This window comes from Oryctolagus cuniculus, chromosome 11 (assembly GCF_964237555.1).
Source record: "Oryctolagus cuniculus chromosome 11, mOryCun1.1, whole genome shotgun sequence".
NCBI classification, from domain to species: domain Eukaryota; kingdom Metazoa; phylum Chordata; class Mammalia; order Lagomorpha; family Leporidae; genus Oryctolagus; species Oryctolagus cuniculus.
This window is the reverse complement of record NC_091442.1, coordinates 115,740,637-115,764,188: the sequence shown is the minus strand read 5'-3', so window position 1 is coordinate 115,764,188 and position 23,552 is coordinate 115,740,637. Positions and strand designations below refer to the sequence as shown.

The window sequence follows — 23,552 nt, the reverse complement described above, 5'->3', positions numbered from 1 at the left end:
CGACGCCCGGGGACGCGGCGCCCACCCACCCCCTCTGCCCTCGGACAACCCCCAAGGAGCACGGCCGAGCCCGCACGCCCGCCACAGCTCCAGCCCACGGGCCTTGCCCCTTCGCCGTCGGCCCGCGAGGGGCCCGTTAGCGGAAGGGACGCAGGTTTGCAGTTCTGCAACAATATGGGGAAAAAACTCGGCCCCACATTTTCCTATTTCCTCAGAACTGGGAATGTCAACAGTCAGCCCCGCGCCGGACCTGCCCACTAAGGACAGCAGCCACGAGAGCACCGACACACAGCCTGCGCCTGATCTGGGCCGCTTCCGGGAGGAGGCGTGGCCTGGCGCGCGCGCGGCAGTGCTGGGATGGGATTGGACGACAAATGTGTCCCTCCGCGCCTTGGACCCGCCCCCGGCTCCCGCCCCTCCTCCGGCGCCTGCGGTAAGCCCTAACGCATGCGTTCTAAGGCCGTGGGCACTTCCGCCCGGCACTCCGGAACCCTCGGGTACGGCTCCGGTTTCCGGGGAGGAGACCGGAACAGCCGAAGCGGAAGTAGCGTGCGGCAGGTGGGCGGGGTCGGCCGTAGTCATGTCGGCCTCTCTGCTGCGGCGGGGCTTGGAGCTGCTGGCGGCGTCCGAGGGTGAGGCCGCCTTGGCTGGGGCGGGAGGGCGGCAGGGTCCCGGAGGTGGGGACTGACCCGGGCCGGGGTTAGCCCGCGGGATGGCGGCCCTCCGACCCAGGTCCGATCCGCGCCTCCCTTCCAGCCCCCCGAGCCGCCGCCGGCCAGGCCCAGGCGAGCGGGGCCCCGGACAAGCGGGCCCGGAAGGCGAAGGCGACCCAGACGCAGAGGCTGCGGAACTCGGCCAAGGGGAAGGCGCCCAAGTCGGCTCTGGGTGAGTTCGGGGCGGGCCGGCGCGGCGGGGGGCCCGTGGAGGGGACGACGGCCGTGGTCCGAGACGGGCTCAGAGTGGACGCCGAGAGCCGGGGGTCCTGGCGAGCCCGGGGCGAGACGGAGGAGGGTCTGGAAGGAATGGCACGTGCAGAGGGGCCAGGAGGAGGCTGGGGGCCGGCGCCCGCTGCTCCGCTTCGGATCCCGCTCCCTGCCGGGCCCGGGGGAGCGGCGGAGGGGTCCTGCACCCGCGTGCGGGCGCCTGGCTCCGCCCGGCTCAACCCAGCTGCGGCAGCCGTTTGGGGAGCGAGCCAGCCAGCAGACGGATGGTCTTCTCGCTGTCTCTCCCTGCTCTGTCATTCTCTCAAATAAATCAACCTTTGAAGAAGGTGTTTGACCTGAAAAAGATTCGTTTATTTGAAAGGCAGAGAGAGAAGGAGGGAGGGAGGGAGGGGGGAGGGGAGGGGTCCTGCAAACACCGCTCACTCCCCAGGTGGCCAGCGGTGCTGCTGTGGAACCGGCAGTCAGCCCCTCGCCCAGCCCTGCTCCGGCCCCCGGCCCCTCCCTCACTGCCCCCCACGCCAGCCAGGCGTCCTGCGGGTGGACTTGGCCTGGGCCTCCAGCACCAGCTGGGCGTGCGTGGACTGAGCCTGGGGGCCGCCCTGAGGGGGGAGCTCCCGCGTGCTGGAGGGCTGCAGAAGCCTCCTGACCCCTCTCCCGTCACTCACACACACACTCACACACGCGCGCGCGCGCGATCTTGTTCGCAGCAGCGACCCAAGCGATGTGGGAAGTCAGATCAGGCTGTCCCCTCCTGCCCGCACCCCGGGGCTCCCGTGCGGTAGGAACCAGAGGTCGCAGGCTGGCTGATGAGGCCCGCCCAGCCCTGGCCTCCCCGGTTCAGCCCCACTGCTAGGATTTGTGTAATTATTTGAGAGGGTGATGGAGATCTCCATCTGCTCGTTCACTCCCCAAATGCCCACCAGCCTGGGCGAGCCACGCTGAAACCAGGAGCCCGGAGCTCCGGCCGAGTCTCCCCCACGGGCGGCAGAGGCCCCTGGCCCAGAGCCGTCAGCACCTGCAGGACGCTGGGTCAGGAGTCCAGCAGCGGCCTGCCGCCCCGCGCCACGCCCCCGGCCCGCAGCCACCCTGTGAGACGCTGCTCCCTGGCTCCTCCCTGCCGGCACAGGGCAGGGGTCTGTGTGGGCGCGGCAGGCACACGGGCACGTGTGGGGAGGGGCGTGGCACAGAAGGCTTCCAGGGAGTGGGTCTGAAATGCTGCCCCGCCCCCACCACAGCCGAGTACCGGAAGCGAGAGTGTCGAGACCACCTCAAGGCAAACCTGAAGTTCATGACCAGCGCCAGGAGCCCCGTGGCCGAGTCCATGAGCCGGCAGGTGTGTCGGGGGACGGGGACTGGGGGTGGAGGCCGGGTGGGGAGCTGGTGCGGCCTGCCCTGCGCCCTGCGCATACCCCCGGGACCTCCGGTCAGTGTCGGCCTGGCTTCTGCCCCCTTCCCAGATCCTGCGGCAGAACCGGGGCCGCAAGGCCTGTGACCGGCCCGTGGCCAAGACCAAGAAGAAGAAGGAGGCGGAGGGCACGGTGTTCACGGAGGAGGACTTCCAGAGGTTCCAGCAGGAATACTTCGGCAGCTAGGCTCCCTGCGACCCGGGGACTGCGGCTGGGCGTGCTGGGCACCGCTTGGCCAGGAGGTGGCGATGGAGGACCAACCTGGCCCTGGGCAGCCCTGGGCCTGGAGCGCGGGGAGGGTGGCGTGGAGCTGGTGAGGTGGAAGCCCCGGGGGGTGTGCACGGCACTGGAGTGGACGCTCCCTCAGCGCCTGCGCCTGCTGCAAAGACGGTTCTGTTGCGTTTGCGTTGGCCCGGAGGCCCTGGGCTGTTTGCTGTGGAGAGAGGCCACTTACTGTCAGCCACACCTCCCACAGCAGGAAGACGGTCTGGGTGGGCTTCCGGGTTTTGATAAACGTGGGCCCAGGAGCTTTGTGTGTGCTGCTGCCTCCCGTCTGGCACTGGGTGCTGCTCCGCTCCGGGTCAGAGTCCTCCAGGGCCCGCCGACCCCCACCATGCCTCCTGCCCGGGAGTGGCGGTCCTAGAAGCAAAGGTCGCCCCGCAGCTGCCAGGCCTCACCCCCAGAGGCAGGCGCCGCCCGACCCTCCCAGGGCCCAGCTCCCCCGTGGTCACCACGGCATTCCAGCCAGCGCCCCGTACCCGAGGCCTGGGCCGCGGCCCATGTCCTCCTCGGCCCAGGGTGCCGGCTTCTGGGCTTCTGCTAGGGGCATCCGTGAGTCCTGGGGCTGGGTTGGGTGGGGAGTGGCACAGCCCACCAGCGCCGGCCAGGACGGGCTCGGCAGTGGTGCAGTGGAGGCTGCCTGTGTGAGAGGCCCCACCACGCCGCCTCCGCTGCTTTGCTCTGGTCTCCAGCCAGCTTTCCATCCCATGAGCGGGACGGAGGGGCCCCGAGCTGCCCAGGAGGTCAGGGCCGGCTGGAGAGGAGGAAGAGGAGGGAGGCACTGGAGCCAGGAGCCAGGATCTCGGTCGGGGTCTCCCACAGAGTGGGAGGGCCCGCGTATTTGAGCCGTCGCCTGCGGTACGCCTAGCAGAAGCTGGGTGCAGCGGGGCTGGGGTGTGAGCACCCCAAGGGCCGTCAGCAGAGGCCCACCACTTGCTAAGTAGCTTAGCAAGAAGCCGGCTCAGCCGCTTGCTCAGGGCATTTGCGTCACGGAAGAACAGGCTGACCAAGGACACACCTGCGGCCGGGGCACTTGCTGTTCCCAGGCCCCTCCCCGCTCAGGAGGAGGCAAGCAGTCCAAGCCCTGTCCTGCTCCTGAGGCCTGCAGCGTCTCCCCTCCCACTGACGCCAAGTAGCGCCAGGGGCTCAGGGGTGGGGTGGGGGGTGCCTGGCCACGCCCCTCTGTGGCCAAGGTCGCAGCTGGGCCTCTGTCCCGGTCAGGGGTGGCCAGTCCCCGTGGATGATTCTGTCAGGTGACCAGGAGGCTGGTGCTGGCCCGACAAGGGGTCGCTGTTCTGTCACGCTCAAGCCAAGGCTGGAAGGACAGAACAGGAAGAGGCCCCCCCTTGACCAAGACCCCTGGGTAGATGTGAAAGCCCCAGAGGCTGGCACGTCTGGGGCCAGAGTTTGAGGAACCCACAGCACAACCAAGAGGATCCCGGCCAGACTTCCTGTCCCACTTCCGGGCTGGGCTGCTTGCGCCACCGAGGAGCTGGCCAAGGGCGGGCGGGGGCAGGAGTGGGATGGGACTGCCCCGCGGGACCCCAGCAGGGTGGGCTGCAGGCCCGCTGGAACCCGGGCCTCCAGCAGTGTCTGCCCCCGCCTCCCAGGGTCCTGCTGGGGCGGGGTGCTTGCCCTGGACTCCACATCAGTCCAGCGCCTGCCGCCCTGTCCACCTGGGTGTCTGGCACTCCTCCAGGGGTCCCCAGCATGGGGGATTCCTGACCTCCAGCCACCCCTCCTGGTGCAGCCCAGGGCCAGGTGCACCCCAGTGTCCCCACCTCACCCATCATCTCACAGTCTCACAGCAGGAACAGTCGTGGGGGACAGAGGAGGCCGCTCTCTGCCTCCGCCACCTGCAGCCTAGTCCCCGACACCGAGGGAACATGCTGAGCCAGGACCCTCTGCCTGGGAACAGCAAGTACCCAGGCCCTGAGGTGGGAACGAGCTGAGCAGGGTGCAGAGGGGCCGTGTGGAGCAGGCCCAGGCCCACGGGGCCCAGGAGCAGCTGGGTGCCCCCTCCCTGGCACGTTCCCGAGCTCCCAAATGACCGCTCACCACTGCACTGAGGGGCCCTGGCCCGGGGTGCTGGGCCACCTCTGGGGCTGCTGGCCCTGTCCCCTCCTCGTCCCTCAGGCTGAGCAGGCACGGTGTTGGGTGTGTGTGGCAAAACCAGCAGTCACAAAACCAAACGAGGCACAGAGAAAGGACTAGAAAAAAAATCCCAGCTGCTCGCTTCCAATCCTGCTAACGCACCTGGGGGAGTGGGAGACCCGCATGGGGCTCAGGCTCTGGCCCAGTGAACGAGAAGAACCGAGCGCCCCCTCCCCAGCCAATGGGGACCTTGGACGCCCTCTCTCCTCGAGCCCCTCCCCCAAGTCCCCATTTCAGGGAAGAGTTCAGGTTTCCTGGAACCTGAGAAACTTCCCCACTGTTGGGGATCCGGGCCACACCCCCTTGTTCTTGGAAGCCGTGGCTAGACCACAAAGCACTAAGGCCCTCCAACCGATGGAGGCCTCTGCCCTGAGGACTGGAGCCGCGGCCTCGCTGCAGAAGGGGTCGTGTCCTTACACAGAGGCGCTCGGCCCAGGCGCCTGGCACCAATGGCTCCTGCAGCCTTGCTGGCTGGGAGGTGCCGTCAGGCGGGCCGGTGTCCTGATGCCAGGTCAGGCCCTGCCAACCCTGCCTCTGGCCAGCTTGTGCCGGGGAGGAGGTACACGGGAGACCCAGATCTGCGACCCAGCTGTTAGTATTTCCCTGTGTGAAAACATCTGACCTAGAGACAGAAGGAAACTCCAAGGTCACACGGCCAAGGAGTGGAAAAGCCAGCGTGGTTCCAGAACCTCCTAACACACGGGGGACCTCTGGGCGGCTCCCTGAGATTGAGACAAGGGAGACTCATGTGGAGGATTCGGGGAATCTGACAATGGGTCCCGGTCCCAGACTGTGGCTGTCCCTAACGGCTGGCCCAGAACAGCGGGGTCTGGCCCCCCAGCTCAGGGCCAGTGCTGGGGCATAGCAGGTGAAGCAGCCTGCAGTGCCAGAACCCCATGTGGGTGCCAGTTCGAATCCCAGCTGCTGCAGCTCTCTGCTGTGGTGAGTGCTTGGGCCCCTGCATCTGTCAGCTCCAGGCTTCTGCTGCAGCCCAGCCCTGGCTGCCGTGGCCATTGGGTGTGTGAGCCAGCAGATGGAGGACCGTCTCCAACTCTGCCTTCGAATAGACAGCTCTCCCATGATCTGTGTGTGTGCAGGCTGGAGCCAGTGACCACCCCCACACACACACACAGGAACACCGAACAAGGAAGTTGCAGCCACTCATGGAGTGAGTGCCCGCCCCAGACCAGATCCCACCATCCCGCGTGGGACTCTTGTTGCCCGCCCCACCACGCCCAGAGGGTGTGAGCCACAGGACAACTCCCAGGAATGCTTTCACTACAAAATAATTTATTAACAGCGGAGCCTCCTGTGCGTGCGCCCTAGGCGGGGACCCTCCTCCTGCCGCGGGCCGCCCGCACCTCCTCCAGCAGGTCCTTGAGGTACTGGATCTCCTTGGCCAGGCCGTCGGCCCTCTCCCGCAGGGCCGCGTTGCGCTCCTCCAGCCCCCGGCACTCGCCCGCCAGCGCCTCCTGCTCCGCCCGCTTCTTCTGCCGGTAGCGCGTGGCGGCCGTCTTGTTCTGCTCCATCTTCTTGAGCTTCTTCTCCAGCTTCTCGCCCTTCACGCGCGCCGCCGCGGCCGCCGCAGGCTCGTAGGGCTTGGGGCGGGCCGGGGCGGGGGGGCCCCTGTGCGGGGAGCCCCTGGGGGTGGGGGCGGAGGGGCTGCGCTGCGGGGAGCCCGGGCAGGACTCGGGGCTCATGCAGACGCCGCTGTCGTTGTCGGAGGGGCTGTCCTCCTCCTTGACGCCCTGCGGGACCACGGGGCCCAGGCCGGGCGACTCGGGCTTCCGGTCCCCGTCCGCGATGTCCACCTCGCTGCCCAGCTCCAAGCTGAACGACTCATCCGGGGAGGCGGCCGCGACCCCCAGCGACAGGGGCAGGGGCTGCAGGAAGGTGCAGGGGGCGACCTGCGGCAGGCTCGCGGGGAGGGGGCCGAGCGGGCTCCCTGCCTGGGGCGGCTCCTTGAGCGCGTCCAGGGCCAGGGGGGCGAAGAGGTCGCACGAGTCGTCCAGCGTGGCCAGCAGCTCGTCGGGCACGGCCTCCAGGTCGTCCAAGCTCAGCAGGGCGTCGAAGTCGAACTCCTTGAGGTCCACTTTCTCCAACATCCAGTCCGTCCCGGAGAAGGCGTCCTCTGCGGGGGCGCGAGCGAGGGCGCGTGAGGCCGGCGCCCCCCCCCCGACACGGGCGCCCCCTCCCACCCCCACCCCCCGCGGCGCTCACCCTTGCCGTCGGCGGGGGCGCCCAGCAGCCCGTCCGCCGCCAGCCATTCCGAGGAGCCCGCCGCAGCCTTGTCGCCGGGGGGCCCGGGAGGCTTCCAGGGCGTGGCCACCTCCAGGTAGTCGTCCAGGAGCCCCAGGCCCTCCTCAGCCCCCAAAGCCGCCTGGTCGAAGGGGGACGCCAAGTCCCCCGCCAACCCCGCGCTGTGCAGGAAGCTCATGTCGGCCGTGTCGCGGGGCTGCGCTGGAACCGGGGCAGGGGCTCAGCTCGAAGGTGTCTCTGTCCGTGACAGCAACGCTGCTGCTGGGTGCCGTGAGGAGCCTGCGGGCGAGCGGCAGGGGCGCCATCAGGGCGGGGGCCGGCCGGGCGGCAGGTGCACAGCGGCCATGGCCGCCCCCGCCGGGGCCGGCGCCCGGCCCGCCCGCCCGGCCCCGCCCCGTGACTCACCCCGCGCCGCCTCCCGCCGCCATCTTGGCCGCCGCCACGTTTCGCGGGGCGGCCACCGCGACCCCCGCCGGCGCAGAGCGGGGGCCGGGGCTCCGAGGACAGCGCGCCCCCACCTCCCCGGGGACGCGGGCGCCGGGCCGCGCTCTCCCGACCCCGCCCAAGGACACGCAAGCAGGAACCACGCGTCCCCGGCGCTCGTAAAACCGCTTCCGCCTCGGCGACGCGGCCCCGACCCCCGGCCGCAGGCCGCGCCCAAGCCCAGGCCCAGGCCCAGGGCCCGCAGACGCCGGGCCCCGGCCCCCTCGCCCGGCCCGGTACTCACGCCATGGCTTAAGCCGCTGGGGGTTGCCGCTGCAGAGCCTGGTGCTGCTGCCGCCGCTGCAAAGGCCAACGCTGCCGCAGGCACTGCTGCCTCTAATACGCCATGGTGGCCGCGGCCCTGCGGGACGGGAGGAGGAAGGGCACGGCTCGCAAGAGATCTACATCGACGGGCGGGCGCAGCGGTAATGGCGGCGGCGCGCGGCCCGCCGGGCTTTTATAGACTTGGTCGCCTCCGAGCCGCATCACAGGACGCATCCTTCCGCCGCGGCCATGTGACCCGCGCCTCCTGCCCACTCCCCGGCGTCCCCACCACTTTCCTCCCCCGAGCTTTTATGTCCGAGGCGTAGCCATGTACAGAAAAGTAGTTTACTTTCAAGATCTCACGTCGGGAAAAAGGCGCACTACTTTACAAGGCGTCCAAGATCAAAGAGTCTCGTCCTTTCCCCCTCGGATGCCCGGATGCGCGGAGGGATCTCTCTCAGGGGCGGGGCGTGAAGAGCCTTTCATTCCAAGGAGGCTTTTTATTGTGAAGGCCGAGGCCGCCCGGCTATCGCGCGAGACGCTGGCGGGGAGCGCGCGTCGAGATGATTGGCTCAGGCCTGAGGAGTCATATATACCTTGAGCTCCTATTGGCTCAGGGCCCGAGGGGGGCGGGCCACTCGGCGAAGGGGCCCGGGTCTGCGCGGGAAAGGGCGGGAGCGGCCTGGCGTGCAGCCGTGCCTTTGGTTGTAGCCTCGGCGGCCGCAGCGGTAGAAATCAGCGCCCAGCGGCCTCCGAGCGAGCCCGCCGCGAGCGGGCCCGGGCCTCGGGGCCGGGGAGCCTGCCGCCGTCCGGGGCCGGCTCTGCGTCCTCCCGCTGACCTCCGCGAGCCGCTGGCCAGCCTGCGTGTCCGCGGCGCCCTTTCTGCTGCAGGGCGTCGCTGCGGGGACGCCTCTGGCCTCTGCAGGCTCAGCCCCGCTGCGACCCCGGGTGGTTCCCACGAGCTCCGGACAAGGCCCGGTGGCCCTGCGGGGGACAGGAGTTCCCGGGGAGCCGGGCCCCGGCCCGCAGAGCTCCACTCCCGCGTCCCTTCCGCGAGCGCTGCTGGCTGGACAGACAACCTGCCCTGGGGCCAGGGCCACCCTTCCCAGGGTGCACGGGCAGCCCCGGCGCCCCCGTCTGTTGGCGGACACTGGCCGTGCTGGGGCCCGGCCCGCGCGCGGGACGCGCTCCCGCCACGCTAACTCGGGGTCCCCACTCCCGGCTACCCCTGTGGGGTCACTCTGCTTCCTCAGGGGGCTCCTCCCGGAACTGACCGGCGGCCGAGGCCTAGGGCGCGGCACTCTGCCCGGGGGTCAGGAGGAAGGCGGTGGGGGTGGGACTCCCGCGCCGCCACCGCGACCCCGCATCCATCCCGGGAGTCCCGCCCGCTCCCTGCTGATGCGCCCGGGAGAGCCGTGCTTGCGCCCCTGCGCCCACGTGGGCGACCCGGCGGAGTTCCAGCTCTTGGCCATCTGGGGAACGAACCAGATGGAAGAACTCCTAATTTTTGCCTTTCAAGTAAAGAAGCAAGTTTTTTAAACTTATTTGAGAGGTAAGAGTCACAGGGAGGCAGAGAGAGCTCCTCCATCCGCTGGTTCACTCCCCAGTTCAATGGCCGGAGCTCCGGGCCGCCCGCGGGGTGCAGAGCGCAAGGGCATCTTCTCCTGCTTTCCCAGGCCAGCGGCAGAGCAGCTGGGACACGAAGCGGTGCCACATGGGATGCCAGTGCCACAGGCAGAGGTTTACCTACTACGCCACAGCACCAACTCTTTAACAAAAGATCCCTGTGCCATTATCCGCATCTTCCAGGAGACCTGGGCCCGCCTTCTGCGGGCGGCCGGCGGCGGGGGGGGGGGGAAGCGGGCCCAGCGCAGCGTGTCCATCATGGGAGCAGTCGCTCCCATAAGCAGTGTCTACGCGGGCCGTAGCCTCCAGGCCACATGCACGACTCAGGCTCTGCTCTTTCCACGCTCCTTGGCCTGAAACTGCAGGCAAAAGGGCAGAGCACGGGGCGCCAGGCCCCTCCCCAGGACGCCGCGGCGCCTCCAGGGCCCCTGGGTCCTGAGCTTGACCCTCACCAGAGCCACCCGCCCCCGAGTGCCCTGAGGGCGCGGCGCCACACTCGCTCAGACTGAGGCCAGCGGAAGCCAGGCTCCCAAACACCAGCTGCCACACGTCTTTCCTTTCATTTATTTTTAAAAAGTCACAACCAGGCAAATCGAGAAAAATACTGTTGTCTTCAACTCATTTTGTGGGAAGTGACAGGAGAGAAGGAAACTGAACTTGGAATCGATGAGGTCTTGAAGGTAGCGCTAGGTGTGCTTCTGCGGGCCGCTCACCCCTGCGCCGGGCTGGAGGGGCAGCAGGAAGGCGTGGGCGCCTCCACAAAGGCACCGTGGGGGAACGCGTCACAGCACCTCTCCCCACAGGGTGAGAAAACAAAGGCAGCCCAGCCTCCCCCGGCAGCTCAGGGCACCCGGGCCTCCCCCTCCTCCCCCCAGCAGCTCAGGGCACCCGGCCCCCGTCCCCGGCAGCTCAGGGCACCCGGCCCCCCGGCCCCGGCAGCTCAGGGCACCCGGCCCCCCGTCCCCGGCAGCTCAGGGCACCCGGCCCCCCGTCCCCGGCAGCTCAGGGCACCTGGCTGGCCCCTGCAGCCAAGAGCAGGGCCTGCCCGGTCCCGGCCCGACGCCCACCGGGACGGCCGAGAGCCGCCACGCTCCAGGGCCCAGGACACCCGGGAAGCTCCTGCTGACAAGATGGCAAAGGAACGGTTAGGCTTTGTGGGAGTTCAGAGGTCCTCTCAGGACACACGCGTCCCCGTGTGGTCGAGCGTCGTGGCCTCCTCACGGTCTTGGCGGGCCCTTACAGATCGTTTCTCCGTGGAGCGCTGTGCAGTGTTTACTACGTGGACTGGGCCAGGAGGCCAGCCCGGGAACCCGCGCGTTTCAGGGTGCTCGAGGCCCGGGACCCAGACCCTTCATCTCCACACACAGCAACGCGTGGCCTGGCGACATGGTCAGCCTCCCTCCCCCCTCCCTCCGTGGACACCACACTGGGCCCCTGAAGCTCAGGGACGGGTCCGCAGGCGCTGGCGTCCGGCGCCAGCCAGGGTGAGACTCAGGATCTCGGCTTCGGTGCTTCATCCGCTCAGGGCTTCACACAAACCAAACAGCAGAGCCACCTGCAGGGACCTGCCTACCCGCGGGAGAGCAGCGGGCCCTATGGCGGAGGCCACCGGGGTTTCCACCTCCTGGCCTAGGACACAGCAGCTCGGCACCTCCACCCTGCACTCAGAGAGCAGCTGAGGTGCCGGCGCCGTCCCTGGGAAGGAAGGGACAGCTGCCAGTCTCACTGACGACAGGCAGGAAGCAGAACACTGAATGGGCAGATCAGAAATGAAATCACCGTCAGCCTCTTGCCAACAAACGGGAAAACACCGTGAACGAGAGGGCGCCGGCACGGAGTGTCCGACACGTCCCCACCGTCGGAGATGGCGCGGCTGCAGCGGGAAAGCAGGACGTGCAAGTGCCCACCCCTCGCGTGCTGTCCTCCAGGGAGCACCACCTCCCCAGGGTGGGCACAGGGACAGAGGCAGCTGTCCCTCGGCCTCTGCCCCCACTCCCGGTTCCCGCAGCAGACACTGGGGAAGGCGTGCGGGCCACTCTCTAAGGCAACATGCTACACAGGCAGGCACAGCAGGAGGAAGGCTGGCCCCCAAGCCCAGCGGGGCCTGCCACTTCCGGCTGACGGTCAGCCTCCCGTCCGTCTCCCCCGGCTCTCCGCGGGGTGCCTGCAAGGCCTTGTCCTACTTGGCAATAAAGAAAAGGGACGAAAGACAGCATTCAAGGTGAGGAGCTGCCTGCTGCCCTCCGGGACCGTGCGACTCCTGCAGCCACGGACGACGCACGCACAATAGGCACGTACCCTCCACCGCCTCCTCACGCAAGGCCGCTCAGCGCCACCATCTCCCAAGTAACCGCACTCAGTGCTCCCACAGGTTAGCACGGCGCCCCAGGCGAGCCGTTCTCAGCGCCCACATGGTCAGAAGTGCCCGGGAGCCAGGGGAGGGGATGGGCTTGTCCAGGAACCAAGGTTCAACTCTTCACCGGCCTCGACCCCCAGAAACCCCAGAGACTGCACCAGCACCTGCTCTGCGGAGCGCAGCTCGGAAACAGCCACAGCCAACAACAGGCAGTGTCTGGATCAGGACTCACGTCAGCGACAAGAAACAAAAGGCATGAATGAGACAGGGCACCCACCAGGAACGGCCGCAGGGCAGGGCAGGGCAGACCACACAGGACTCCTGGACCCACATACAAAACACCGTGGTCTCAACAGCTCAGGCCAGCCTTCTACCTCTCAATTCATTCCAGAAAGATCTGCCTGCAGCAAGGGGGGAGCAAGGGAGCACAGTGTTTGGTAACAAAAATAGAAAGGGTAGGATTGAAACGAGGAGACCAGAGATGGCATTCCCATCAGCATGAAGTGGCCAGGTGGGCGGCAGCAGCCAGGAGGCACCTGGGGGCCCGGCGAGGCACCTGGGGGCCCGGCGAGGTACCAGCTACGCAGCCAAGCGCGGGACAGCCAGGGCCTGGCCGCCCGACACCTGCCTTGGCCTTCACCGCCCTACGTCTGCAGCAGCACCTCTGGCTCAGACAAGGAGCAATAGAGAGTGTATCCCAATTCGTCTATTTCCTCAGGGGTGAGCTCCGAGAACAAGTTCACCTTGGGGTTGAGGGCACTGGGCAGGACGCCGGCCTCCAGGTAGCTGATCAGTCCCCTGAGCGCCTGCAGGAAGCGGTCGGCCAGCGCCCCTGGAGACCAGTCGGCCTCCTCCTGGGCCAGGTGGAGGATGACGTTGGTGAGCTGGCTGGCAGTGAGGTGGCCCAGCGCGGGCGTGCACTTGCATATGGCCTTGAGAATCTTCAGGCACAGGGCCCGGCAGCCCGCGTCGGCCTGGTCCAGAGCTCTCAGGCGCGCCGTCTCGGCGGGACGGAGGCTCAGCCGCCACAGGTTGTCGTGCTGGGCTAGCCGGTGTGGCCTGGCCACCAGAACAGTGTCGCCAAGGGTCACAGATGGCAGGAAGTCAATGACGAGATGCTTGTCACGCTCATACTGCACCTCCAGCGTCAGGGCCTCTGGAGGTGGAGCCGGTCGGATCACATAGTCCAAGAGGGACCCTATGGCCGGCCAGTTGATGGAGCCGGCCACCACCTTCTCAAACGTGTCGGCCACCGCCTTTGGCGAGAGGTAGCCCCCGACGACGCACCGGTCCCAGTAACTGCTGCCGCGAGGAAAGTACTCGGGGTTCTCACGGCGGACGAGGCAGAAGCCGGGGACGTTCATGATGGTGTCCTCGCCTGGGATGCACGACCACAGGTTCTGCTCCAGCACGAGGGGCACGATGAGCTGGATGTGGTCGGCGGTCACCACCTGCCGGGGACGAGCGGGGGCTCTGAGGGCTCTGCTCGGGACACGCTGCCCAACCCCCGCGGGCCCCCAGCACGGCAGGCCGGAGTTCTTCCGCGGCCCTGTCAACCCACAGAGCGAGCCGGGGACAGGACTGGGGAAGGAGAGGCCTCTCGCAGCTTCTCACAAGCCGTGGGCACGACCGCAAGTGGAAGCAGACGGCCAGCCTGCACGTCCGAGCGCTGCCCAGGGCAGACAGGACACAGGGAACTCAGCCTCTCTCCGAGCTGGGACGCGACTCCTGTCGCGGCACCACCACGAGCAGCCTCTGGCCAGTGCCCAGCCCTGCCCTCCACGGAGAGCCGCCGGTTACCTGCAGGTCATCGTAGAGGCTGCCACTCAGGTACATGTCCCGGAGCGGCATGTCAGGCAACTTGGCCCGCAGGAAGCCCCGCAGCTCGGCACATATGTCCACGGCGGCTTGCTTGGCCCGTGCCTGCTCGCCAGCAGGGATGGCTGCCCGGTTCCGGTAGTAAGAAAGGAGTTTCTCCTGCAGGGACATGCGGAGTCGTGACTTCTTCAAGTCTACCTGGCCCTTCCTGGCCAATGGCTTAGGCCGGGGTGGGCAGAATGCATCTGCCAAGGCAAGAGAGAGAGGCATGTGAGCGCTTCCCACGCTTGCCTGGTCCACGGCTGCGTCAGCCCCAGGCAGGAAAGGGCCCCACACAGAGGGCACGGGTCCGCCCGGGGGCTGGCACACGCGTGCTCAGCAGACGCTGTGCACGCAGGAGGACCACCAAGGGCACGTGCGGCCTCCTCACCTGCGTCGAAGGCCGCGGCGTCCGTGGGGAGGGTTTGCAGGGAGCGGCTCAGGCCCGTCTTCATGTCCCTGTTCAGCAGGCGCGGGGACCCCATCCAGGTTGGTTCTTCCCAGCTCCTCTTCCCTGAGTGGCTCAGGCGGGTAGGGCTGGTAGGGGCGCTGATGGCCCGGTCGTACATCTGAAGTGACAGGACACGAGACATGCACCTGTCCTTCCAACCGCCCTCATCCCAGCTTCGTCCTGGGAAGTTAAACTATTCTGTTTTTATGTTTATTTACTTTCATTTAATTTGAAAGGCAGAAGGAGAAAGAGACAAGAGAGATCATCCATCCACTGGTTCTTTCCCCAAATGCCCACAACAGTCCAGGCTTGGCTGGAACGAAGCCGGAGTCCAGTACCCTATCCAGGTCTCCCGGAAGTGTGGCAGGAGCCCAGGCACTTGTGCCATTACCCGCCGCGTCCCAGGACACCGGAGCAGGAAGCTGGAGCAGAAGTGGAGCAGCAGAACTTGAATGGGCGCTGCCAGGGGGGATGCAGTGTCAACGGCTGTGCCGACAGCGCCAGGAGCCCTCAGAAACACCCTTATGTGTGTGGCTAGCTGATGCCGTCTTAAGCAAGGTAGTCAAGGAAGGGTAGTTTGGGCGCAATTTTATATTTGCAGAGATAAACCTACTTCTATCTCCAATAATTTTTTTTTAAGATTACTTGTTTGATCTCTCTCTCTCTTTGCCTCTCCTCTCTCTGTGTAGCTCTTTCAAATAAATAAATATATCTTTAAAAAAAAAAAAAAAAAAGATTGAAAGGCAGAGTTATGGAGAGAGAAAGACAGAGAGATCGTCTATTTGCTGGTTCATTGCCCAGATGCCCACAACAGCAAGACTGGGCTAGGCCAAAGCCATAGCTAGGAGCCAGGAATTCCATCTGGGTTTCCCACGTGGGTGGCAGGGGCCCAAGTCCCAGGGCCACCGTCTGCAGCCTTCCCGGGCGCATGAGCAGGGAGCTGGACAAGCAGCAGAGGCGCGCTCTGTCAGTGGACGCAGGTGTCCCCACGCAAGCTCTGCCCACCGCGTCAGAACGCCTACCCCTCCAGGGCTTCGCTCAGGTGCAGTCCTAGAAGCGGACTGACTGAATTCTCTTGAAGTCTCGTCTAATAACGCTTGGATGCCGGTTACAAGAGATACCACAGTCCTGTCCGGGCGGCCCCCACCGCCCACCCCCGGCCCTGGCCGCACACTTACCCGCTTCACCGCCAGCGTGGCAATGCCCAGCATGGCCGCTCCACCCACCCCCAGCACCAGCCGGGCATTGGACAGCACAAAGTCGATGGCCGTGCCGATTCCGTTGTCATCCTTCTTGCCTTTGCGCTCCCCGGCGCCCGCCATCGCTCACCTGGGGTGAAGATGAGACACAGCCGTCACCATCCGGGGCCTCCCGAACCCTCCCCCAGCAAGGAAATCCCCAACAAGTTCAGGGGGCTCCCCGGACCAGCAGCCCACCCCCCTGCCTCCAGCACTGTGCTCTCGGGCAGGGGAGGCGTCCATGTCCCCGACGCGCCTGGAGGCACGCAGGAAACCGTCCACTAAGCTCTGAGAACAGCAAGCGTGGGTCACTGTCAATGCCGCTTCCCGCTGCAGCCGAACGCCCGCGACCCCGCTCGCTCGCAGAGCGCACTCTGTCCCTGCGGCGACACTAGAGAAGGCTCGGGCGGGCTCATCTGCTCCCTCGCTCACTTCCCACAGAGGGAGGTGACAGAAAGAGGACATAGCGCAATCCCCCCCAACGCTGCTTCCTCACTCCAGCGCCCGGACTCAAGCCCTCGTTCTGTCTCTGCAAACAGCAGGCAGCGCCCCTGCCTACGAATCCTCACTTGAGAGGGGCCGGGGAGCCCGGTGGGCCCCTCCTGCCCAGTGCTTGACGCCGGGAAAACAGGAGGGAACGGCTGAGAACCAGCACAGTGGCTGTCGTGTGTGAAACCACCGCGTCTGCCCTCACCTGAAGGAGCACACGGGCACCACACCCGGAGCCCAGCCTCCCGGGCGTGTCCATGGGCACCACACCCAGACCAGCCTCCTGCGCGTGTCCAGGGGCACCACACCCAGACCAGCCTCCCGCACGTGTCCACGGGCACCACACCCAGACCAGCCTCCCGCGCGTGTCCAGGGGCACCACACCCAGACCAGCCTCCCGCGCGTGTCCAGGGGCACCACACCCAGACCAGCCTCCCGCACGTGTCCAGGGGCAGCCAGCACGCCTGCTCCCTGCTCCCTGCTCCGCGGAGTCAGCCCGGGGGAGCCTACTTCCCGTGCTCAGAGCCCAGGCCTGCCCAGGTAAGGGCCGGCGGGGGTTCCGACCTGAATGCTGCTCTCGAAGTGCTGGTCCCTCTGCAGCCCTGGACACGGGCTGACTAAAGGACCAAGCGGTGCACGCTCAGGCCCCGGATGGGCTGCTATCAGCCAGAAGTGACATTCCTCCTCCCTCTGGGTCACACCTCAGCACTGCCTGCGTCCTGCTCTTGCTGGGCCTGCGTCTCCCCGCCTCCTGGAAAAAGAAGTGCTTGTGACTACTCCAGAAATTCAGCTAAGGGTCACTGTCAAGTCCACCAAGTTTCTCCCTAACCAGAGTTCACAAGCTTGGAGTGCTATGCTTGCTTTCTCTACCTTCCAGTCAACTGGGAGAAATCACGTGGCCAAGTACACTCTGACGTCAAATCCAAGCAGGGCCAGAGAGAAAAGTTGAGTTTTGTGCAGACGGGCAGAGCGGGCACGGCTGCTGGTCACCCTCCCTCCGCTGGCCGCCGGGACGGAGGGGCCGTACCAACTCCGCGGAGGCAGGGCTGCCCAAGCAGGAAGGGGGCTCGCTGCTCTTCCCACGCGGCAATGCCTCCGGCTCAGTTCTTCAAACAGAACAGTGTGTCCTGCTGTGTTGTCACAGGGAGAAGCTGTGGGTGCCAGCACCCTCTAAGGGACCCTCGCCCGGGAAGCAGCTGGCAGGGGGCCCTCCTCCCGCCGAGCAGAAGGCACAGGGGCTTCCCCGGGCCACTGAGGGCCGCGGAGAACAGGTGGTGACGGGGCGCGGAGGAGAGCATGGGGCTCAGCGCCACAAGCCCCAGGAGTGAGTCCTTGCCTTGAGCTCTGACAGCCTGGCTGGGTTCCCCAACCCCCAGCTGTGAAGCGGAAACAGGGACCCCCGCAGGGCCCAGTCCCAGGCCTGTGGCGAGGGAACGCGCGTGCCCACAAACCAGGGCTGTCATTCGGTCTCTCAGACCTCCCCCACAGGACAGCGGTCAGCTCCCGGAAGCAGTCAGCAGCCCACCCTGGCTGCTCCGTGACACCTCACCTCTGAAGACGGCGCGACAGTGGCCTCCGAAGCTGGCCTTGACGGCGCACTGACGCTGCCCTGGGCAGAGGGCAGACGAGCAGCGCATCCCATTACAACACAACTGCACCCCACCACGCGCCACCACAGCCCGGGGCCTGGCCGAGGGCTGCCGGGGACCCCGTCCTGGGCTGAAACCCAGCTCCATCAGCGTCGGCCCAGCAGTCATGGTCGCCGACAACGCCTGTGTCCCACACTGCAGCGCCCGGTTCAGTGCCTGCCTCTGCCTCTGGCGAGGCGCGGGCGGTGGCTCAGAGCTGGTCCCTGCCACCCACACGGAGACCCCGTAAGTTCCTGGCTTCTGGTTTTTGTTTTTTTTTTTTAATTTTTTTGACAGGCAGAGTGGACAGTGAGAGAGAGAGAGAGAGAGAGAGAAAGAGAGAGAGAGAAAGGTCTTCCTTTTGCCGTTGGTTCACCCTCCAATGGCCGGCGCGCTGCGCTGATCCAATGGCAGGAGCCAAGAGCCAGGTGCTTCTCCTTGTCTCCCATGGGGTGCAGGGCCCAAGCACCTGGGCCATCCTCCACTGCACTCCCGGGCCACAGCAGAGAGCTGGCCTGGAAGAGGGGCAACCGGGACAGAATCCGGCACCCCAACCGGGACTAGAACCCGGTGTGCCGGCGCCGCTAGGCGGAGGATTAGCCTAGTGAGCCGCGGCGCCGGCCCTGGCTCCTGGTTTTGACCAGCCCAGACCCAGCTGTGAACTCCCCAGGTGTTTAGGGAGTGAACTAGCAGATGGAACTAGCTGGCCGGCTGCTCTGTTTCCTAAGTAACCTTTTTTAAAAACACACAACTTAATTCCACTTGCTGTATGGGAGTTGCTACTCCGCCTTGGCACCCAGCCTGTGGCACCCGCAGCCTACGAGGAGTGGGGAACCCCCTGGGGGGGGCCTGCTCGCAGGTGCTCAGGAAGCAACACTGTTACTTAGTGTGCCCGGGAGAAAAAGTTCACAGCTCTGAACAGACTCACTGTGGCTGGACTTTATTCCTACTAGTGCTGAAAAAAGCAAATAAAAAGCGAACACTGCCCTGGTGGATGGGCTGGGGTGGAAAATCTGAGCTCCACTAGCATTCTGGAAACATTTGATTTAACCTGACTCCCTGTGCAGGTTAATAAAAAATGAGATGAGGCCAGCGCCGTGGCGCAGTAGGTTAATCCTCCACCTGCAGTGCTGGCATCCCACATGGGCACCGGTTCAAGTTCCAGCTGCTCCTCTTCCAATCCAGCTCTCTGCTACGACCTGGGAAAGCAGTAGAAGATGGCCTGAGTCCTTGTGCCCCTGCACCCACGTGGGAGACCCGGAAGAAGCTCCTGGCTTCAGATGGGTGCAGCTCCGGCCATTATGGCCATTTGGGGAGTGAACCAATGGACGGGAAGACCTCTCTCTCTCTCTCTCTCTCTCTGCCTCTCACTGTCTGTAATTCTACCTGTCAAATAAATAAATAAAATCTTAAAAAAAAAAACAAAAAATAAGAAAAGAAATACTCCTCATCTCACTATAGTAAGAATAAGCAATGGAGGCCCTGCTTCATGGAGTGACAGCAAACTATGAAAATTCAACTATTTTAAAGAAAGCCACAGGCACACTCAGAGCATACCTAGAGAGGAACCAGCACACCTAGAGGAACCAGCACACCTAGAGAGGAACCAGCACACCTAGAGGGGAACCAGCACACCTAGAGGGGAACCAGCACACCTGGAGAGGAACCAGCACACCTGGAGAGGAACCAGCACACCTGGAGGAACCAGCACACCTAGAGAGGAACCAGCACACCTGGAGGAACCAGCACACCTAGAGAGGAACCAGCACACCTGGAGGAACCAGCACACCTAGAGGAACCAGCACACCCAGAGAGGAACCAGCACACCTAGAGAGGAACCAGCACACCTAGAGAGGAACCAGCACACCTAGAGAGGAACCAGCACACCTAGAGAGGAACCAGCACACCTGGAGGAACCAGCACACCTAGAGGAACCAGCACACCCAGAGAGGAACCAGCACACCTAGAGAGGAACCAGCACACCTAGAGAAGAACCAGCACACCTAGAGGAACCAGCACACCCAGAGAGGAACCTGCACACCTAGAGGGGAACTAGCACACCTAGAGAGGAACCAGCACACCCAGAGAGGAACCAGCACACCTAGAGAGGAACCAGCACACCTAGAGAGGAACCAGCACACCTAGAGAAGAACCAGCACACCTAGAGGAACCAGCACACCCAGAGAGGAACCAGCACACCTAGAGGGGAACCAGCACACCCAGAGAGGAACCAGCGCACTTCGATAGTTTGGGCTCAGAAGCAAGGCTTCTTTCTCTCTGACCTTCTCCTGCCCTCCTGGTGTAAATCCCCCACCAATAAAACTAGGGGAGTCCTCTTCCCCAGGGCAGGTCAGACATTAGAAGGCTTTTCAAATGCAATCGTGCAGCCTGAAAGTATTCCTGGAACTCTGCCCACCTCTCTGTGTAACACGGGCCACAAAGAGGTTCTCTGCGCCCGCTGGCGTGTAGGCCGTGAGAGCCCCACCTGCTAAAAGGTCCTGCCCCAGCCCAGGAGGAGGAAACACCACAGGGAGGAGCCACAGCATCTGGACACACGGGTCCTGCGGGGTAACCAGCACACTCAGAGCGCACTCATTCTGCAGACCCTACCCTTGCGTCAGGGCCACGCTGCCCGAGCTTCCTGGACCCCAGCCCAAGGCCGCAGGCTCAGCCCAGGCGGCCGTCTTGCGAGGCGTCTGGTACGTTTTCCCCTCGTGGCCGTGTCTCGTGTCTCGGGAGCCTTTGGATGAGGACAGGAAGCACCCCCTGCCCGTCCCTACAGCGTGTGTCACGGGCTGGGCATCGGCACACGTGAGTTCCCCTCTCCTATCCTCTCGGCAATCCCATGAGCTGTTACAGCCTCTCCAGTTCAGAGATGAAGAAACTGGGGCAGGGGCTAAGTAACTGACCCCAGGCCGCCGGATCAGTAAGTGGTGCAGCCAAGATTCGAACCCAGCACTCACGCTGCCGGAGAGAACCAATGCCCGGGGGTCCCGGGGGCTCACACCAGCTCGGCTCCCATCTCCTCGCTCCTCACCACTGTTCCGGAAGCTTCGTGGCGGCCTCTGGCTCACTCACTGCCAGGCTCCCGGTGCCGTCCTGACGCCGTCAGTATCTGCTGCAGGAGCGAACCATTACCCCTCTCCCTGGCATCCGGTCTGCTTTTGAGGGATGGTGATACAGGGCACAGCCCAACTCCCAGACCAGAACACTAAGGTCTCAGTGCCTCCCTTCTCCCCTCGTGGGTGACAGGGCCCCGTGGGCAGCACCCCAGCCTTGGCCCTGAACTGCCGGGGCGGGGCTGAGAACCAACAGTTATTACATAAGGCAGCCCCTCCCACTTTCCCCGTCCAGAACAGCACCTTCTACCTGACTGGCAGGCCTCGTGCCCAGCCCCCCCATCGTGTTCTGCCTCGGCCAACAGTGCACATGCAGCCGCCCTCACCCCCCAACCCCCCAACCTCATCTGCTCGGCCTGGCTGCCCTGGACCACTGACCAGCTTACTCTCCACCCTACCCTGGCACGCCCAAGACACACACGGGCCACGGACTCCCCTGCTCCCAAAGCCGTGACGACCCCCGGTAGCAGCACCACAGCTGCCTTACCGGGAAACTCCACATCCCTCTGGCCGCTCCAGCCCCCGGCCAGCTCCCGGCCTTACGCAGCATCGTTCCATCAGTCTGCAGCTTCCACGCAGGCACTCACTTACTCGGCCCCTGCCCAGCCCCGACTCCTCACGAGGGAAACCTCCACTGCCTCTCCCGAGAGCCGCCGCGAGTCCCGCCCCGGGCAGAGTGCGGCCTTCACGGCCCTGCGCCCAGCCCCAGCTTACGGCACCTCACACCCAACTCCTCCGGGTGGGTGGCTCTCTCCCCAGGGCTGGCCACAGCGCCACACGTGAGGCCCGCCGGGAAGGCTCCTGACGCTACAGCCGGACCTCCTGATGACAGTGGTGTGGAGCGCAAACAGAGCTCACACGCCACGCGCCAAGCACCACCGAAGTGCGCTGTGCTGCGCTCGGTTAACGCCCGTAACAGCCGGGAGAGGTCTGTAGGCCCGAGCATTCCTAACCTGAAAACCCAAAACTCAACATCAACACAGCGTGAGCGAGAACGCGACACCCCAAGTGCAGAATCCCGGCCCTGCCCTCCCGTGGTGCACTGTCTCCAGGCTACGCACGGCAGGTGAGGCACGGTAGGTGTGGTACCGTAGGTGTGGTACGGAACACAGGGGACCTGTTTTAACTGGGCCCCTCATTATGCACGTGCAAAGATTCCGCATCTGAATAATCCGGAAATCCGGTCCGAAGCACCTCTGACTCGGGACACTTGTCTACAGCCACACCACGCCGAACGCGCCGATGTCGTCGGATACGGGCCTCGGCCTGTACACATTCTCCACCTAAGGGGGAAACGGGGCCCCAACAGTGTGCTGATGCCCCAGCCCCAGCCCCAGCCCTCACGACGGTGCCGGGATCGCGGCAGCGCTGAGGTCTGCCCCTGTGCCCGCTTCACGGGCTGTGCCGCACCGAACGGACTCTGCGCCGGGAACACGAGCAGCCCAGCAAGGCTGCATGCACTCCGGATGAACCGGCCTTCAACCAACGTCTTTTCTAACACGCATGCGTAGGCCGTTCTGTGACATGAACGCTGACAGCAGCTCTGTCCCGGTGGGATTCAAACGCAGGGTCTGATCTTCTCCGTGAGAGAACCGACCCACTGCAGTCAACGCGTCTGGAACCCCACATGTTTCCAGGGACCCAAGCAAGCACCCTGGTCGTTAAAAGGACGGGTCCCCCTTTCTGGCCCTGAGGCAAGGGGCCTACGCACCTGGGGCTCCTTAGCGCATGTGTCCGCGGCGGAGAGCAGGCTGCCCTGTCCTGACGGGAGGCAGGAGAGGCCCCTAGAGGAGCCCCCCCAGCCCGCTGTGCAGGAACACCAGGCCTTTCTGCAGCTGCCTCTCTCGGGCCTCGGGGTCCGCTAGCTTCTGATTCTTCCGGAACTCTCGGCGGATGGCGGCCAGGTAGAAGTCCCGGTCGGTGTAGCGCAGCTCCCGGCCCCGGCGCAGCAGCGCCCGATACAGACTCAGCACGGCCTTCCGGCTCCACGGGGCCATGGGGGACTGGCAGGGACTGGGCGTCACGCTGCAAACGAAGGCAAACACACGGACGCCTGGAGTCACAGCTCCGGGCACGAGGAGCTGCAGCCTTCCAGGGCGAGGGGTTCTGCACCCTGGGTCGGCCTCCCAAGGCTACACAACCTAGCCTCCCGCCAGCCCGCCGCGAGCGCCACCCCCTGCCTCTCTGCGCTCGCCCCAGGTCCCGGCCAGCGGCCGGAGCACCGCCTGCCTCCAGCACATCTTACACAGCGGTGCGTGCTACCACGGGTGCCCGCGCGACAGCTCCTCTACCCCATCCACAACCCGTGTCCTCACACCGGCCCCCGGGAAGGAAGCGACCTGGCCAACTCGCAGGTGCACACCTGTAATGCGGAGGGCCGCCCGCCCCTGTGCGGGCGCTCCCCCGCCGGTCCCATCGGGCGCCCGGCGCACACCACGGGCTCAGACACCCTCCACGCACGAGAAACGGCACTGGGCAGGGAGCTCCCTGGCTGTGGGCCCGAAGCCGGCTGCCCGCTAGCCCTCGGGCTGGCGAACTTCCTACGTGAGCCGGAGCACGTCCCCGTCGCCGGGGGGGGGGGGGGTACAGAAAATCCACAGACGTGCTCGATCAGCCAGAAAGCGCCTGTCACACGCGGCCTGCGACGACAAGGTCGCTCGGCCGGAGCCGGGCCCAGCCTGGACGCGAAGTCCCCGAGACGGGGCGGGCCGGCTCGGGGCCCCGGAGGAGTCCGAGGCGGCGGGGCCGGGGCGGGGCCGCGGCGGGGCCTCCCAGGGTGAAAGTCCAGGGCGGGCCGGGCGAGACCCCCGGCAGCAGGCAGGGGCCTGGGCCCCGTCCGAGGCGAGCCACCGGCCGGGCCTGGCGGGCACGCGCGGGAAGTGCCCGGCCGCCCGGCCGCCGCCAGCCCTCAGTCTCCCCTCACTCACCCGCGGGCCGCGCGCTACCACTCCTCGGCACTCGCCTCTCGCCCGGCGCCTCTCTCCGGGTCACCCATCAAT

At 65.7% G+C, this 23,552-nt stretch overlaps 4 protein-coding genes across 4 annotated transcripts; 1 reads left to right on the top strand and 3 right to left on the bottom strand.

Moving 5' to 3' along the window:
• The first annotated feature begins 496 nt into the window (after positions 1 to 496).
• Positions 497 to 2,877, top strand: RPS19BP1 (ribosomal protein S19 binding protein 1). Its single transcript, XM_051845871.2, has 4 exons — positions 497 to 632; positions 757 to 885; positions 2,180 to 2,277; positions 2,402 to 2,877. Exons 1-4 carry the CDS (start codon positions 581 to 583, stop codon positions 2,534 to 2,536), a joined length of 414 nt encoding a protein of 137 aa, XP_051701831.1. The 5' UTR covers positions 497 to 580; the 3' UTR covers positions 2,537 to 2,877.
• A 3,176-nt stretch (positions 2,878 to 6,053) lies between these two features.
• Positions 6,054 to 7,973, bottom strand: ATF4 (activating transcription factor 4). The gene is made up of 3 exons (XM_051845870.2): positions 7,770 to 7,973; positions 7,004 to 7,321; positions 6,054 to 6,914 (listed from the first exon to the last, which is right to left on the bottom strand). Exons 2-3 carry the CDS (start codon positions 7,218 to 7,220, stop codon positions 6,106 to 6,108), a joined length of 1,026 nt encoding a protein of 341 aa, XP_051701830.2. The 5' UTR covers positions 7,221 to 7,321; positions 7,770 to 7,973; the 3' UTR covers positions 6,054 to 6,105.
• A 1,992-nt stretch (positions 7,974 to 9,965) lies between these two features.
• MIEF1 (mitochondrial elongation factor 1) lies at positions 9,966 to 15,401 on the bottom strand. The gene is made up of 4 exons (XM_017342086.3): positions 15,258 to 15,401; positions 14,020 to 14,197; positions 13,572 to 13,834; positions 9,966 to 13,222 (listed from the first exon to the last, which is right to left on the bottom strand). Exons 1-4 carry the CDS (start codon positions 15,399 to 15,401, stop codon positions 12,416 to 12,418), a joined length of 1,392 nt encoding a protein of 463 aa, XP_017197575.1. The 3' UTR covers positions 9,966 to 12,415.
• Positions 15,402 to 18,361: 2,960 nt separating this feature from the next.
• On the bottom strand, positions 18,362 to 22,550 carry MIURF (mitochondrial elongation factor 1 upstream open reading frame). The gene is made up of 2 exons (XM_070052954.1): positions 22,265 to 22,550; positions 18,362 to 18,633 (listed from the first exon to the last, which is right to left on the bottom strand). The coding sequence occupies exon 1, from the start codon at positions 22,548 to 22,550 to the stop codon at positions 22,338 to 22,340; it is 213 nt and encodes a 70-aa protein (XP_069909055.1). The 3' UTR covers positions 18,362 to 18,633; positions 22,265 to 22,337.
• Between the last annotated feature and the right edge of the window lie 1,002 nt (positions 22,551 to 23,552).

Coding starts and splice junctions, on each gene's coding strand:
- RPS19BP1 (XM_051845871.2), top strand. CDS start 581: ATGTCGGCCTCTCTGCTGCGGCGGGGCTTGGAGCTGCTGGCGGCGTCC. Junction 886..2,179: donor GGCGCCCAAGTCGGCTCTGG/GTGAGTTCGGGG, acceptor CCCCCACCACAG/CCGAGTACCGGAAGCGAGAG. Junction 2,278..2,401: donor CCGAGTCCATGAGCCGGCAG/GTGTGTCGGGGG, acceptor CCCCCTTCCCAG/ATCCTGCGGCAGAACCGGGG.
- ATF4 (XM_051845870.2), bottom strand. CDS start 7,220: ATGAGCTTCCTGCACAGCGCGGGGTTGGCGGGGGACTTGGCGTCCCCC. Junction 6,915..7,003: donor CGCCCCCGCCGACGGCAAGG/GTGAGCGCCGCG, acceptor GCGCCCCCGCAG/AGGACGCCTTCTCCGGGACG.
- MIEF1 (XM_017342086.3), bottom strand. CDS start 15,401: ATGGCGGGCGCCGGGGAGCGCAAAGGCAAGAAGGATGACAACGGAATC. Junction 14,198..15,257: donor CCACGCTGGCGGTGAAGCGG/GTAAGTGTGCGG, acceptor CTGTCACTTCAG/ATGTACGACCGGGCCATCAG. Junction 13,835..14,019: donor CGCCGCGGCCTTCGACGCAG/GTGAGGAGGCCG, acceptor TTGCCTTGGCAG/ATGCATTCTGCCCACCCCGG.
- MIURF (XM_070052954.1), bottom strand. CDS start 22,550: ATGGCCCCGTGGAGCCGGAAGGCCGTGCTGAGTCTGTATCGGGCGCTG.